This window comes from Podarcis tiliguerta (genome assembly GCF_965153285.1).
Source record: "Podarcis tiliguerta genome assembly, chromosome: 9".
NCBI classification, from domain to species: domain Eukaryota; kingdom Metazoa; phylum Chordata; class Lepidosauria; order Squamata; family Lacertidae; genus Podarcis; species Podarcis tiliguerta.
Window position 1 is genome coordinate 64,280,905 of NC_139542.1, and position 15,177 is coordinate 64,296,081.

At 42.9% G+C, this 15,177-nt stretch overlaps 1 protein-coding gene across 2 annotated transcripts in view; it reads right to left on the reverse strand.

Moving 5' to 3' along the window:
- TBC1D19 (TBC1 domain family member 19) overlaps window positions 1-12,695 on the reverse strand; it is a 73,393-nt gene extending 60,698 nt beyond the window's left edge. For both annotated transcript variants that reach the window (XR_014515371.1, XM_083458335.1), the window contains exons 1-6: window positions 12,479-12,695; window positions 6,187-6,259; window positions 4,265-4,310; window positions 2,871-2,946; window positions 1,113-1,187; window positions 881-944 (exon numbers count right to left, since the gene is read on the reverse strand). Coding sequence is in view for 1 of the 2 variants with exons in the window: in XM_083458335.1 (XP_083314461.1) it covers window positions 881-944; window positions 1,113-1,187; window positions 2,871-2,946; window positions 4,265-4,310; window positions 6,187-6,259; window positions 12,479-12,577 (433 nt within the window). In the remaining variant the exon portion in view is untranslated. The remainder of the gene's footprint in view (window positions 1-880; window positions 945-1,112; window positions 1,188-2,870; window positions 2,947-4,264; window positions 4,311-6,186; window positions 6,260-12,478) is intronic.
- Between the last annotated feature and the right edge of the window lie 2,482 nt (window positions 12,696-15,177).

The following is a 15,177-nucleotide window of genomic DNA, read 5'->3' on the forward strand; positions in this document are numbered from 1 at the left end:
CTCACAGAACTCTAGCCCAATGGTTGCCATTAATTTGATTTTGAACTGATTTTAGAATGAATTGATTTTAGAATGCTGTATTACTTTACTGTTGTTAGCCGCTCTGAGCCCGGCTTCAGCTGGGGAGGGCGGGATATAAATAAAATTATTATTATTATTATTTTCACTCTTTCCCCTTCCCTCTGTGCCCCATCACCTACAAAGAGTTGTGGAACCTTTGGAAAAGGATGGGGAGTGGCTCGGGGGATGCAGGGGGAAAAGGAGGAATTTTGTTTCCCCTCCCTTTCTACTTACAGAAGCCTCCATCGTCTATGCCACTATGGAGCCAGGGCAGGTCCCTGGGTTTCTCAGAGAGCAAGAAAGCAAGGGCAGATGATAACTAGAATGCAGGAGGTGGAAATCTTACAGTGAATATGACAGAGTGTGGGTGCAAGCACATAATCGCGCCCACCAGATGGCATTGGCAGCGGCAAAGAAAGCTCTTGAGCTGCACTTTCTAGAAGGCTGGTTGGTTCCAACCTTTCTTCAGGGTCAATGGAACCCTAAGACCAACCACAATAGATTCACAGGAGGTTAATCCAGTTATGTTAGTACCTTTGTAATCTGGCCTTCAGGTCTTCTTGAAATCGCTGTTAAACCAAGCACAGGGAGCCTTTCCAGGAATGTTTTATCTTGCTGCTGATTTAACATTGCAATGATTTTTATATTTTAATTTTGTTATGTGATTCTGTATTTTATATTACTATTTGTGAACCATTCTGGCATTTTCTAAATTAAGAGTGTTATGTAAATGGATCAGATAAATGATTAAAAAGCCTCTCTATCAGCATTGGGGCACAACTAAATAAAGTCAAATTTGTATAAAGTAGGATTCACATACCTGGCTCATCTGTTCCCATTTCATTCCATTTACTTAGAAGTTCCTTTTGCTCATTGATTGATCTCTGTAAATCATAAAAAAATGCATTTTGCAATAAGCCAACCAAGAACAAAAAGCAAAAGTTTCTGTTAGCATTTAATAACATGGATTAAAAATCCACCTCCACCCCATTAAATTAGGACTAGCTTTGCCTAAGTGCAGCATTCACAGTAAAATAAATTAACAAAGCTACCTTTTGTGCTAATGGAATGCCGAGTTCTGTACACATACTATTGAGGCTCTTCAGAATGCGTTTTTCCCAGTTTCCCTGCAACAGATGACACAAATCAATATAACCTTTCCATCTGTTTTTAATTTTTAATTGGTGTTTTGCTTTTTAGCTTAACTTTTTAATAAATAAAAAAGACAATAATAATTTCATTTATTTGACATTTTATATAAAAAAATTGCACTGACTTGCAGCACCATGAAATATGAAAGTTAGAGTCAATTAACACCAAACACCAAGAAAAACTAAATATATGATATGATATATGCCGTACTTCCTCGAACAGGCAAAGCACCCACTGAATAGCTGCCACCAAACTGTCTTGCAGGGGGAACATGCAGGCTGACAGCAAGTTGGCTTGGCCTAGTTACTGTTCCCAACTGCCACTGATATGGTTTACCATGGTGTTCACCAAAGCCATTGAGTAATTTGTGGAGGAGATTGGAATTTTTTTCTATATAAACAATAGCTTTTTAAAAAACGCCATAGCTTAGATCAGGGGAGTTAAGAAGACTATAGCCTTGATCAGAGCAGGAGAAAGATGCTCCATCCCTCTGATCAACATTAAAGATAAAGGTAAAGGGACCCCTGACCATTAGGTCCAGTCATGACCAACTCTGGGGTTGCGGAGCTCATCTCGCTTTATTGGCCGAGGGAGCCGGTGTCCAGCTTCCGGGTCGTGTGGCCAGTATGATTAAGCCGCTTCTGGTGAACCAGAGCAGCACACCGAAACACCGTTTACCTTCCCATCGGAGCGGTACCTATTGATCTACTTGCACTTTGATGGGCTTTCGAACTGCTAGGTGGGCAGGAGCAGGAACCGAGCAACGGGAGCTCACCCCGTAGCGGGGATTCGAACCACCGACCTTCTGATCGGCAAGCCCAAGGCTCTGTGGTTTAACCCACAGTGCCACCTGCGTCCCCTGATCAACATTACAGCCTTCTAAAAACTTTTTTTTTTTTTAAGGAGAAGTCACAGAACACATGCATACAGCTGCATGTTACATATAGTTTCAGCCCCAGAACCATCACTTTAAAACAGAGAGGTGCAATCGTGCTAGCTTGGCAGCACTACTCTGGGGCTTTTTCCTCTAAAAATCCAGAACTGGAGTACTCCATATTGCAATATATTGCTTATAGGTCCCACTCTGAGGACATATAGCAGAGGTGGGCAACCGATGGCCCTCCAACTTCCATCAGGCCCAGCCAGCTTGGCCAATGCTCAGTAGTGATAGAAGCTGCAATCCACAGGTTTCCCACCCCTGACATACAGAGACACTTCCATTAAAAAGGTAAAGGACCCCTGGACGCTTAAGTCCAGTCAAAGGAGACTATGGGGTTGCGGTGCTCATCTCGCTTTCAAGCCAAGGGAGCCGGCGTTTGACATGTGGCCAGATTGACTAAACCACCTCTGGCGCAACAGGGCACCATGGCGGAAACCAGAGCACATGAAAATGCTGTTTACCTTCCCGCCATAGCGGTACCTATTTATCTACTTGCACTTTGACGTGCTTTTAAACTGCTAGGTTGGCAGGAGCTGGGACAGAGCAAAGGGAGCTCGCCCCATCGTGGGGATTTGAACCGCCGACCTTCTGATTGGCAAACCCAAGAGGCTCAGTGGTTTAGACCACAGCGCCACCCACATCCCTGTTAAAACTGTATACAAATACAGTATGTATGACAATACTTAAATACAAATAATAAAATTAAATCACAGCAAACCTGGGCTTTCCTCATGTAAGCCAAAGATTCTTTGGTGTGTTCAGGAGGGGCTGATGGGTGGCATGGTAAAGGGAACCTTGAGGAAGAAATCAACAACAGGTTTTGTTTTTACTCCATTTATTACTTTGATTCTCTCTTCAGAGTTAATGCTAAAAGATTGAGTGCATCACCACCACAATCATTTTCAGAGACACTAATGAGATAACAAGCAATCATCCTCAATTCACGGCCACCAGCCTTGTGAAACATTACTACATCCCATTACTTAACTCTGCGTTGAGCAAAATATAATAATTTACTGGAAAAACAAACCCACAATGGGCCACTCAGACACATGCACAGTCATAATACCAGATAATTCCAGCCTTTTTTGGATTGCATAGCCATTAAAAAAAACTTAAAACAGCAAAACATACCGTACTTGAAAGGGGAGGCAGGGAGTGGATTTATTTCTTACTCCATCACTAAAAGATTCTCCTGGTACTCTGTCAGAATTATGTTCAAACAAAGCAAGTCTAATACCATGGTTCAAGTCAGGCATATGCAAACTCGGCCCTCCAATGTTTTGAGACTACAATTCCCATCATCCCTGACCACTGGTCCTGTTAACTAGGGATGATGGGAGTTGTAGTCCCAAAAACATCTGGAGGTCCGAGTTTGCCTATGGCTGGTTCGAGTCATGACTATTCAGTATATATTTCCTAACACATCAAGCCATAGTACCAGGCCACTAGACATCTGAGATTGCCAGGTTGTTTGACTTGGGAAACATATCCCCCCCCCCCCCGCTAAGATGTTAGGGTGCAATTGTCCTTTTCTCCCCACAACAACTGTAACATTGCTTACACCCAACTCTCAGCTAGCCCCACCCCTCCCTCAAGGCTGAAAAACTCTTCCAGCATTAAGTGAAAGATAACTCCAAAACCTCTGCGGTATCCTCTCACTTAATACTGAGAACATTTCAAGCTTCAGAGTGAAGCTTGTGGTGCTATAATTGGGCTACATAAATAAAAGCTATAGAGTGACAAAATAGGAGCCATTTAATAGGGAATAAATTGGCTAAACAAAGTCTGATTGGACACTACTATTACAGCCAGACTTCATCAAAATACACTGAATTAGAGACCAACCTTTCATCCGCCAGCAAAACCATCTCTACTTTTATTAAGATGGATAAAACAAAAAAGCAGTATGTCTCTTTTGTACCATTTCCCTATTCATTTCTGTGGCATTCTCTACACAAAGCAAAAATTATAATCCATTGCAGATCGAAAAAGTATCTGGAGGGCCTTCTTTGATGTACACATTAAGTGATATTACAAATAATGCATGCAAATAGGAAGACAAGAAAGACTATGCCCCATCTCTAAAAATGCAGACAAAAACAAACTCACACACTGAGTTCACTATAAACAGCATTTTGCAGCTTCTTTTCCCATCCTGGTAAAATAAGAGGTTAGAAAATGAAAGTTAGAGGAACACATATTATAAAAAAATACCATCAAACTACTATGTGCACTTGGGAGTAAAAATCTTTGAAGTGAAGTAAGCATACAGAGCTTCCACTACCAAAAGCACTCTAAAAGCACAAGCCCCCTGCTCATTTATTCCAAAATTGTTTAACAGTACTACCCCATAGTATTTGTTTTATAGATTGCAGACTAAAACCCCAATCCTAAACACATTTGCTCAGCAGATAAGCTCCCTTGCACCCACAGAATTTACCGTATTTTTCGCTGTATAAGACGCACCTTTTCCCCTTCAAAAATTAAGGGGAAATGTGTGTGCGTCTTATGGAGCGAATGCAGGCTCCTTGGCTTCAGCGATAGCAACGCGAAGCCTCCGAAGCGCAGAGGGAGAGCTCCCCCTGCGCTCCTTGGCTTCGCGTTGATTTTGCCTAAGCCGCCTGAAGCCCCCAGAGCGCAGCGGGAACTCCAGCTGCGCTCTGGGGGCTTCAGGCAGCTATCCGCAAGCCTTTGGAGCGCAGCAGGAGTTCCCGCTGTGCTCCAAAGGCTTGCGGATAGCCACCTGAACCCTGGAGAGAGAGAGGGGTCGGTGCACACTGATCCCTCTTGCTCTCCAGGCTTCGCTTCGCTGGAGAGGTGCTGCACAGTTTTCCCTCTCTGCGCAGCACCCCTTCAGCGAAGCGGGAGGAGAAATGGAAGGGGCTCCATTTCTCCTCCCGCTTTGCTGAAGGGGCGTTGCACAGAGAGGGAGAGCTGCGCAGCGCCCCTTCAGTGAAGCGGGAGGAGAAATGGAAGGGGCTCCGTTTCTCCTGCCGCTTCGCTGAAGGGGTGCTGAGCAGAGAGGGGGAGAATTCCCCCCCCCCGTTCTCCCCCTCCTATGGTCCGGTGCGTCCTATGGTCCGGTACGTCCTATAGAGCGAAAAATACGGTACTTCTAAGTAAATGAATGGGATTCCAACTCAAGGTTGTGGCCCTCACTGCACATGACATCAGCGCATACTGTTAGCATGCAAACCATCTGCCTCAGCACAAAGCTACATGGCTAAAAGACTGTACAAGTGAGCAGGCAGGCAGAGGAGCTCCAGAGTCGGATTTAGGGGCGAGTGACTGGTTTGGTCGCACTGGGCACAGAGCCTTGAGGGCGCCACAACTATGAAGTAGACTGGAAGATGAGAGGCTGCCGCTAAAATCTGAGACCCCAAGGTCTGCCACTGGCAGCTTGGAAACTGGAAAAAACCTGGCTGTTTGTTTTTCCTTTCAGGTGTTTAAAGGTAAAGGTAAAGGTACCCCTGCCCGTACAGGCCAGTCTTGACAGACTCACTCAAGAGGCCGGGGGCCAGCGCTGTCCGAAGACACTTCCGGGTCACGTGGCCAGTGTGACATCGCTGCTCTGGCGAGCCAGAGCCGCACACGGAAACACCGTTTACCTTCCCGCTAGTAAGCAGTCCCTATTTATCTACTTGCACCCGGGAGTGCTTTCGAACTGCTAGGTTGGCAGGCGCTGGGACCGAACAACGGGAGCGCACCCCGCTGCGGGGATTCAAACTGCCGACCTTTCGATCGGCAAGCCCTAGGCGCTGAGGCTTTTACCCACAGCGCCACCCGCGTCCCTAGTTCAGGTGTTTACTCTTGCTGTAAGTGAGTAGTCAAGATTTGTGTGCCAGTAACACTGGCAAATTTATTTACAATACAGGGGTAAAGCAAGCTGCAAGTACGTGGATGCTGCCCCAATATTCAGCAGTGAGTCAGGCTATATTATTATTATTATTATTATTATTATTATTTATACCCCGCCCGTCTGGCTATGTTTCCTTAAAAGACTTTAAAAGGTAACAAACTAAAGAACAAACCTGATGTCTTCAGAAATTCCTTAATATCTTCCTTCAAAGATTCTAGCTTAATTTCTGGATTGTGTAGACTGAGCTAACATAAAAGATTAAAAAAAAAAAGTCAGAAGTGTAAGCATTCTTTAGAAAAATTAAAAAAATAAAATTTTAATAGAAACAGCTATAGATATATTGGGAAACAATACCCTAAATATTCTTAAGGCATAGCAAATGTTGAACTTGCAAAATGTATTGTGCTGCATCATAAACGACTCCACAAGATGTCACAAGCCTAGGCATGAGGTTTGTAAACGTCTGTACAGCTATGGCTAGGAGCAAGGTAAGAGTGAAGCAGGGACTTCTGAGCATCATGAATGTGCACCAGCACACAGCTCATTCACATTAAATTATAGTTAAATATCAATTATGGCTTAACATGACATGCTAACACAGCCACCATGAGCAAAGTCAAAGGAATGTTTTGACTTTGATCAAATGGAAGGTGTGAAGGGGAACCGGCAATGAAAGGCTCCTATGAAATTATGGCCATAATTTTTTCTGTCTGTATCTTTGTGACCATTTGAAGTTAAGTGATCAAATGTCTGAAATATCTAAACAGTTTCCTTTCCGGACTTTTCCTTCTAATTTTGCAATCCACAATTTTTTACCAAACAAAATTGTTTCTAAGTAGGTAAGCTACTAAAACAAAGTGCAGGACAGTAAATGTTGTGAACCATCATATATTAGATATTATAAAGGACTGAATGTCCTGGACATCTGATTTCACTTGTCAATTAAATTATGCATCCTAGCTGTGGAAAGAATGATGTGCCAGAAGGGAGCACTTTTCATGTTTAAGAAAAACATCTAAGTTGATGAAATGGAAAATAGCTTGATTTTTTTTTTAAAAGCTAGCTCTCTCACTCATACATAAATAATTTTGAGTATCAGAAAACTGAAATAAATTCAAAGATTATCTGAAGTGTCTGGAGTCCTTCATGTTGCTAGCTATCAATAAGGAAACAAATATATAAAGTATTTCACATATACATTACTAATAGCCATCTCTTATACATACTTATACATACATACACAAATTGGTACTCAACTTAGTGTTACTTGTTTTGTGCTGTAAACATATAGCATCTATCAGCTGGCAACTAACTAATAATGACAACAATTTTACTTTATTTCTTAATTTATCAGGTATTATGCTTCAGGGTGTGTTATTTCCTATAAATTTCAACATAAAGGTGTATTGTAAATATTATCATTTTCTACACTGCAGATTTCATCTGAGAAAAAGATTATTCTTCTAATAGCAGATGCTTCAGGAGACAAATGAGGGAGAGCAGGGAATGACTGTAAATAGTTACTGCTGTAGTAATGGAAAGCAATAACAGGTATTTATTGCAACTCATGTAAATAAATACCCCCTGACTTAAAATTGGTAGCAGGTAGCACTCTAAACTAAAAGAAGGAAGTAGTGAACTATAGCAAACAAAATTGCAGGGACATCAGCAAAAGGTTTACCATCTGTAAGTTACAATGTTTATGAAACATTAATAACAAGTAAGCTAAGAAGAAACACATTAAAGGAAGAATTGGGTCCAGCTACTATAACTAGACAAATTCTTCAGTAAGAACAGTATCTCCTAATTTTAACATAAGGGAAAATTTTCACAAATTAATCAATGGCCTTAATTGAAGGAAGAATATAAAACATACATAAAACAGAATATATAACATGTATAAAACAGGTCAGAAAATGCATTGGAGGTACCATTAGCAGATGAAGGCTCATTACTCAGGGATAATCCAGTAATGTCCACCTTCTTGAAAAAAAGAAATCTGCTTGTGCAAAGGGACTTATCGTCTTCCTGCTCCAGCCTGTGTACCTCCTGAATCTGCTTGAGGGCCCCCCAACCCTTCCCAACAGATTTTAGGGGTGCACAGGGGACTAGAGGATGGTGGAGAGTCCCACTGCGTGAATGGGAGCCCACTCAAACTACATTAGATCTCAACCTTCGTAATTTTATTAGGTTGCTTAGATTCATCAGTGACATCGGGGACTAGTGATAATGTTTCCAAACATATTCTCTCAACTTCAAAAAGGTTACCCTGTATTTACATGTCTCAGATTAAAAGAAGAAGAAACCCTATGACTATAAAGCTGAACACAAAAGAAAACCTGTTTTTTCTGCTTGAGGCATCCGAGAACAAATACATATCAAGCAAAACTGACTTTTAAGGCTTCTCCAGTCGTATATGTTTACAACAATTTCTTGGACCAAAGATATATACCGTATTGGCCCAAATATAAGCCGCACCTTTAAAATTCAAGGGTGGGGGGAGACAATACAGTGATACCTCGGGTTAAGAATTTAATTCGTTCCGGAGGGCCGTTCTTAACCTGAAACTGTTCTTATCCTGAAGCACCACTTTAGTTAATGGGGCCTCCCACTGTGTGATTTCTGTTCTCATCCTGAAGCAAAGTTCTTAACCTGAAGCACTATTTCTAGGCTACCTGAAGCGTCTGTAACCCGAGGTACACTGTACCCGAATATAAGCTGCTCCCTTAAAATTCTGCAGGCACTCACACCCGTTCCGTTTTACCGTATGTCTGTTTCAGCAGCAGTATTGTAAAAGCCCATTTTTGTAAGGTTGCGAATTTAAGCCGCACTTTAACTTTTCACGGTTGGAATTTGGGGAAAAAGTGAGGCTTATATTCAGGCCAATATGGTACTAGGCTGGGAGCCTGAAGCTTTGTGAGGATCTGCTGGCATTGTTTGATGCCCTTTTCCCATGAATGCACTGACATGGCATTGCCGAGTGGAGACATTACATTTCATTATCTCCTGTATTCCTTAATCCACACATGCATATTAGTTAATTAATTAATATCCCACCCAATATGCTTGGAAATCCTCTAGCCAGGTAGCTTAGAACTGGGGCCTAAAGCCAGCAGGTTCAAAATCCATCAATATCACAATAAGCTTACCTAGAAACTTCTTTACAATAGGGATAGCAATTAATATTCTGCAGCTCTGAGTCCAAAATTCCCAATAGAAAAATCATTATAATTGAAGATCAAACTAGGCATGGCATTGAGCAGTATTCAACTAACTTGTCCTATCAGTTGAGAAGCAGCAACATGTCATCCAAACCCTCTCAAGCTATTAACACTGGGGTGTTAAGAGTTGTGCTCTTATTGTGAGGATAACATAAGAAGATAGGATTTGGGATATAAGTTGCAGGAGAATCACTGTGACTTACTTTAGCGTAAACACTGTTAGGATTAACGGTAAAGGGACCCCTGACCATTAGGTCCAGTCATGACAGACTCTGGGGTTGCGGCGCTCATCTCACTTTATTGGCCGAGGGAGCCGGCGTACAGGTTGTGGGTCATGTGGCCAGCATGAATAAGCCGCTTCTGGCGAACCAGAGCAGCTCACAGAAATGCCGTTTACCCTCCCACCGGAGCGGTACCTATTTATCTACTTGCACTTTGACGTGCTTTTGAACTGCTAGGTTGGCAGGAGCAGGGACCGAGCAACGGGAGCTCACCCCGTTGCGGGGATTCAAACCGCCAACCTTCTGATTGGCAAATCCTAGGCTCTGTGGTTTAACCCACAGCGCCACCTGTGTCCCTTATTGTTAGGATTAGTATACAGGCAACTCTCAACTTAGGTTCCAGGGATAGTCCATAAAGCCAAAATCGTGTATGGGCAAAACACATTGGGTTCAATGGCGAGTGGGATTGCCAAAGTTCTTTTTCCGTAGACACCTCCTCCCTCCTTCTTTAAAAAAAAGAAAAAAGAGGCAAGCGTGTAAAGTTGAATGTATGCAAGTTAAGTGTGCATAATTTTCGAGTTACCTGTACAGTACTGAAAGAATCTTTGCACATTAAAAGGAATTATTACCATCCTTCACAGCAAAAATAAAGGTAAAGGTACCCCTGCCCGTACGGGCCAGTCTTGACAGACTCTAGGGTTGTGCGCCCATCTCACTCAAAGAGGCCAAGGGCCAGCGCTGTCCGAAGACACTTCCGGGTCACGTGGCCAGCGTGACATCGCTGCTCTGGCGAGCCAGAGCCGCACACGGAAACGCCGTTTACCTTCCCACTAGTAAGCGGTCCCTACTTATCTACTTGCACCCGAGAGTGCTTTCGAACTGCTAGGTTGGCAGGCGCTGGGACCGACCAGCGGGAGCGCACCCCGCCGCGGGGATTCGAACCGCCGACCTTTCGATCGGCAAGCCCTAGGCGCTGAGGCTTTAACCCACAGCGCCACCCGCGTCCCCACAGCAAAAATACTTAAGTTTTATATTTTTTCAGCACTAACCAGCTAGATTTTTCTGAAGAACTTACAAACAATAACCCTGTTCACTTCTTTGTTCCCAAAATCTGCTGTTCAGACATACACTGCCTCTGACAATGGAACATCCATGCTGCTGATGGACCTTCCTCCATGCTATCGTATTTTCCAGCATTCTATCTCTGCCCTCCAAGTTAAAGTATTTAAAGCAAATTCCAGCACTGTATCTTTCATTTAAACAGAAACGACACCTTTATAACAAGGATTTTTTTATAATAAAAAAAAATAGCAAAATGAACTTCATTTGGGAGGGAGGGATTGCATAAATTCGAGGGGCCAAACTAAAGTGTGATTTTTCAGCATCTTTATCAACAAAACTAACATTAAATAAATGATGCCAAAAGGTGATAAAATAAATTTGGGGAGGAGAAATGAATTGCTGTATCCTTGCAAAAAGAAAAAAAAGACATGGTTATTACGCAAAACAGAATCGTCTTTTGGCACCATGAGCATGTCAAGGAAGGCAATTAACAGTTCTGCATAGTAGATGGGGGGGGGGAGATTTGGCATCAAGTTAGAAAAAAAGGAAAGAGGCAAGACAAAGGAAGGAAGGACAAAGAAAACTAATGCCATCTACACTTGTGGGGTAAACCAGGGAACTCCTAGATCAAACCTCACCTCTGTGCCAAGACAGATCTCTATCAGCCTCAGTCCACCAGCTCCAATATGGCACAATGATACATAATACAATGCAAGAATGACTGAAGCATGAAAGAGATGTGAAATAGAAGATCCATGCTAAGATCCCTTACAGTTTGCCCACCACCACTCTGACACAAACTTAAAGAAGCTGTAAGGGGCCTCAGCATGATTTTAAGGTAGGGTGGTTAACTCAACCCCCCCCCCCCCTTTCCATTTTACTGTTCTAAATGCCTTCCACAAAGCTGCTATGAACCTTCACGCCGGGCCAAAAAGTCAGGTACCTTCGTGACTGCATTTATTTATGTTAGGTTAGAGAGTACCCCTAAATGTGTTTTTTTAAGAAAAAAAGCACTGGAGATATAGATATAGATGCAATAATGGACTACTGAATGGTATAGTTTTTGTAAAATATGCAGGGATTTACGATATGTAAAATGAAATATAAAGAAGAGACCATTACAGTTCAAGGATTATGAAAATTTTATTATTTCTCTATGTAAGGTGCAACTGATGGTACTTTCACTATGGTTAATTTTGTCTTTTTTTACTGTGTGTTGGGCAAATAAAATAAAATAAAATAAACATGTAAAATTAACCACATGTAAAGAAGACTGGAAAATGTTTACGGATTATCGGGGTGAAAATTGTGTACACTTAAAAATGCTGGTAGCGTTAAGATAAATTCAACAGTGTAAATAAGTTTCAATGGATGTAATAATGGGATGCTGAATGGTATCGTTTTTGTAAAATATGCAGGGATTTATAATAAGTAAAATGAACCATGGAAAGAGAAGAATGGAAGTCATCAATATCTCATGGACGTAAAAATTAGTAACTTTAGAGTGTAAAACAGGAAATTCAATAAAAATTATATACAAAGAAAGAACAGTAATTTCATTTACATATGGTTGTGTTGGAATGACAGTGGGGGTTTTCCCCAATAATTTCATTTACATACTGTTGTGTTGGAATGACAGTGGTTCCCCCCCCCCCCAATAATTTCATTTACAGACTGTTGTGTTGGAATGACAGTGGTTTCCCCCCCAATAATTTCATTTACAGACTGTTGTGTTGGAATGACAGTGGGGGTTTTTCCCCCAAGCTGCCTTTTGTTTCTTTCTTCTTTTATTTCCTTCTCACTTTTATTTTAACTGAAATACTTTCAATAGAGAATTGATATTATTTAAAAAAAGAGCTAGAGGGGAGGAAGAGGAGAAGGGCGAGGAAGGGGCAGGGCGTGAGGGGACCGAGGAGGCAGGAAGGATGCTGAGAGAGAAGAAAGGAGGCAGCCAGCTCACCCGGGCCTGTCGCTCCAGCTGGGCGTGGAGTCCGGAGCCCTTCAGCCTCTGCACGATCTGGGCGATGGTCAGCGAGAGGCCGCCGTCCTGGCCGAGCATGGTTCCCCTTCCCGGGAGCCGGGGACGGGGCTCCGCTCTCCTCGACGCCCCACGAGCCGCCGCAGGTGGGGTTGGCGCAGCGGGCGGACGGGTTTCAGCGACGCACACGCGCCTCGCCCCGTCTCAAGCCGAGGCGTTGCCGAGCAACGGAGGAGAGCCGGGGGCGCGGGCGGAAAGAGGTTCCGTGGGAAACGCCGCCTCCGGAAAGAAACGTTCCGATGGCAAAAGTCCACGGACGCAAAAATCACTGGCCTTCTGATATGTACAGGCTTACAATCCGAAGCATCCATGTATATATCTCCATATATACATACATATATACCATGTATATATACACACACATATATATCCATAGCCATATAATATATATAATTTCCAAATATATATATATATATATATATATATATGGAAATAGCACATATATATGCTTTTTCTTTTTTCACGTATTAACTCCGTTCCTCCCTTGCGGATTAACTGCATGAGATTTCCCTCAGTTAAAGTGCACTACATCTCATTGCACTTTTAGGCAGATGTTTGTCAGGCAGGTGCCTTTTAGGATTTCGTTATAGTTTTTCATTTATATATATGACCTGTCCTTGTAAAATGTTTTATGGAGGAATAGAGTATGTGTATGCGCGCGCACACACACACACAATATTTTTAAAGCTACTATATATTATTTTTAATGCTACTATAGCCAATATAGCTAAAAGGGGAAGAAATGGAGGCAGTGAGAGATTTTACTTTCTTGGCCTCCATGATCACTGCAGATGGTGACAGCAGTCACGAAATTAAAAGACGCCTGCTCCTTGGGAGAAAAGCAATGACAAACCTAGACAGCATCTTAAAAAGTAGAGACATCACCTTGCCAACAAAGGTCCGTATAGTAAAAGCTATGGTTTTCCCAGTAGTGATGTACGGAAGTGAGAGCTGGACCATAAAGAAGGCTGATTGCCAAAGAATTGATGCTTTTGAATTATGGTGCTGGAGGAGACTCTTGAGAGTCCCATGGACTGCAAGAAGATCAAACCTATCTGTTATGTACTGAAGTTCTCACCCTGGGCCAGCAGGGGGATACTGTAGATAGTTATGCAAATGAAGGATCATAGAATCATAGAGTTGGAAGAGACCACAAGGGCCATCGAGTCCAACCCCCTGCCAAGCAGGAAACACCATCAGAGCACTCCTGACATATGGTTGTCAAGCCTCTGCTTAAAGACCTCCAAAGAAGGAGACTCCACCACACTCCTTGGCAGCAAATTCCACTGTCGAACAGCTCTAACTGTCAGGAAGTTCTTCCTAATGTTTAGGTGGAATCTTCTTTCTTGTAGTTTGGATCCATTGCTCCGTGTCCGCTTCTCTGGAGCAGCAGAAAACAACCTTTCTCCCTCCTCTATGTGACATCCTTTTATATATTTGAACATGGCTATCATATCACCCCTTAACCTCCTCTTCTCCAGACTAAACATGCCCAGCTCCCTTAGCCGTTCCTCATAAGGCATCGTTTCCAGGCCTTTGACCATTTTGGTTGCCCTCCTCTGGACACGTTCCAGTTTGTCAGTGTCCTTCTTGAACTGTGGTGCCCAGAACTGGACACAGTACTCCAGGTGAGGTCTGACCAGAGCAGAATACAGTGGCACTATTACTTCCCTTGATCTAGATGCTATACTCCTATTGATGCAGCCCAGAATTGCATTGGCTTTTTTAGCTGCTGCGTCACACTGTTGGCTCATGTCAAGTTTGTGGTCAACCAAGACTCCTAGATCCTTTTCACATGTACTGCTCTCAAGCCAGGTGTCACCCATCTTGTATTTGTGCCTCTCATTTTTTTTGCCCAAGTGCAATACTTTACATTTCTCCCTGTTAAAATTCATCTTGTTTGTTTTGGCCCAGTTCTCTAATCTGTCAAGGTGGTTTTGAAGTGTGATCCTGTCCTCTGGGGTGTTAGCCACCCCTCCCAGTTTGGTGTCATCTGCAAATTTGATCAGGATGCCCTTGAGTCCATCATCCAAGTCATTGATAAAGATGTTGAATAAGACCGGGCCCAAGACAGAACCCTGTGGCACCCCACTAGTCACTCTTCTCCAGGATGAAGAGGAACCATTGATGAGCACCCTTTGGGTTCGGTCAGTCAGCCAGTTACAAATCCACTGAGCGGTAGCATAGTCAAGACCGCATTTTACCAGCTTCTTTACAAGAATATCATGGGGCACCTTGTCAAATGCCTTGCTGAAATCAAGGTAGGCTACATCCACTGCGTTCCCTTCATCTACCAGGCTTGTAATTCTGTCAAAAAACGAGATCAAGTTAGTCTGACATGACTTATTTTTCAGAAATCCATGCTAACTATTGGTGATCACAGCATTCCTTTCTAGGTGCTCACAGACTGTTCGCTTAATGATCTGCTCCAGAATCTTCCCTGGTATTGATGTCAGACTGACTGGGCAGTAATTATTTGGGTCCTCTCTTTTCCCCTTTTTGAAAATAGGGACAACATTTGCCCTCCTCCAGTCTGCCGGGACTTCGCCTGTTCTCCAGGAATTCTCAAAGATGACTGCCAGTGGTTCTGAGATCACATCTGCCAGTTCTTTTAATACTCT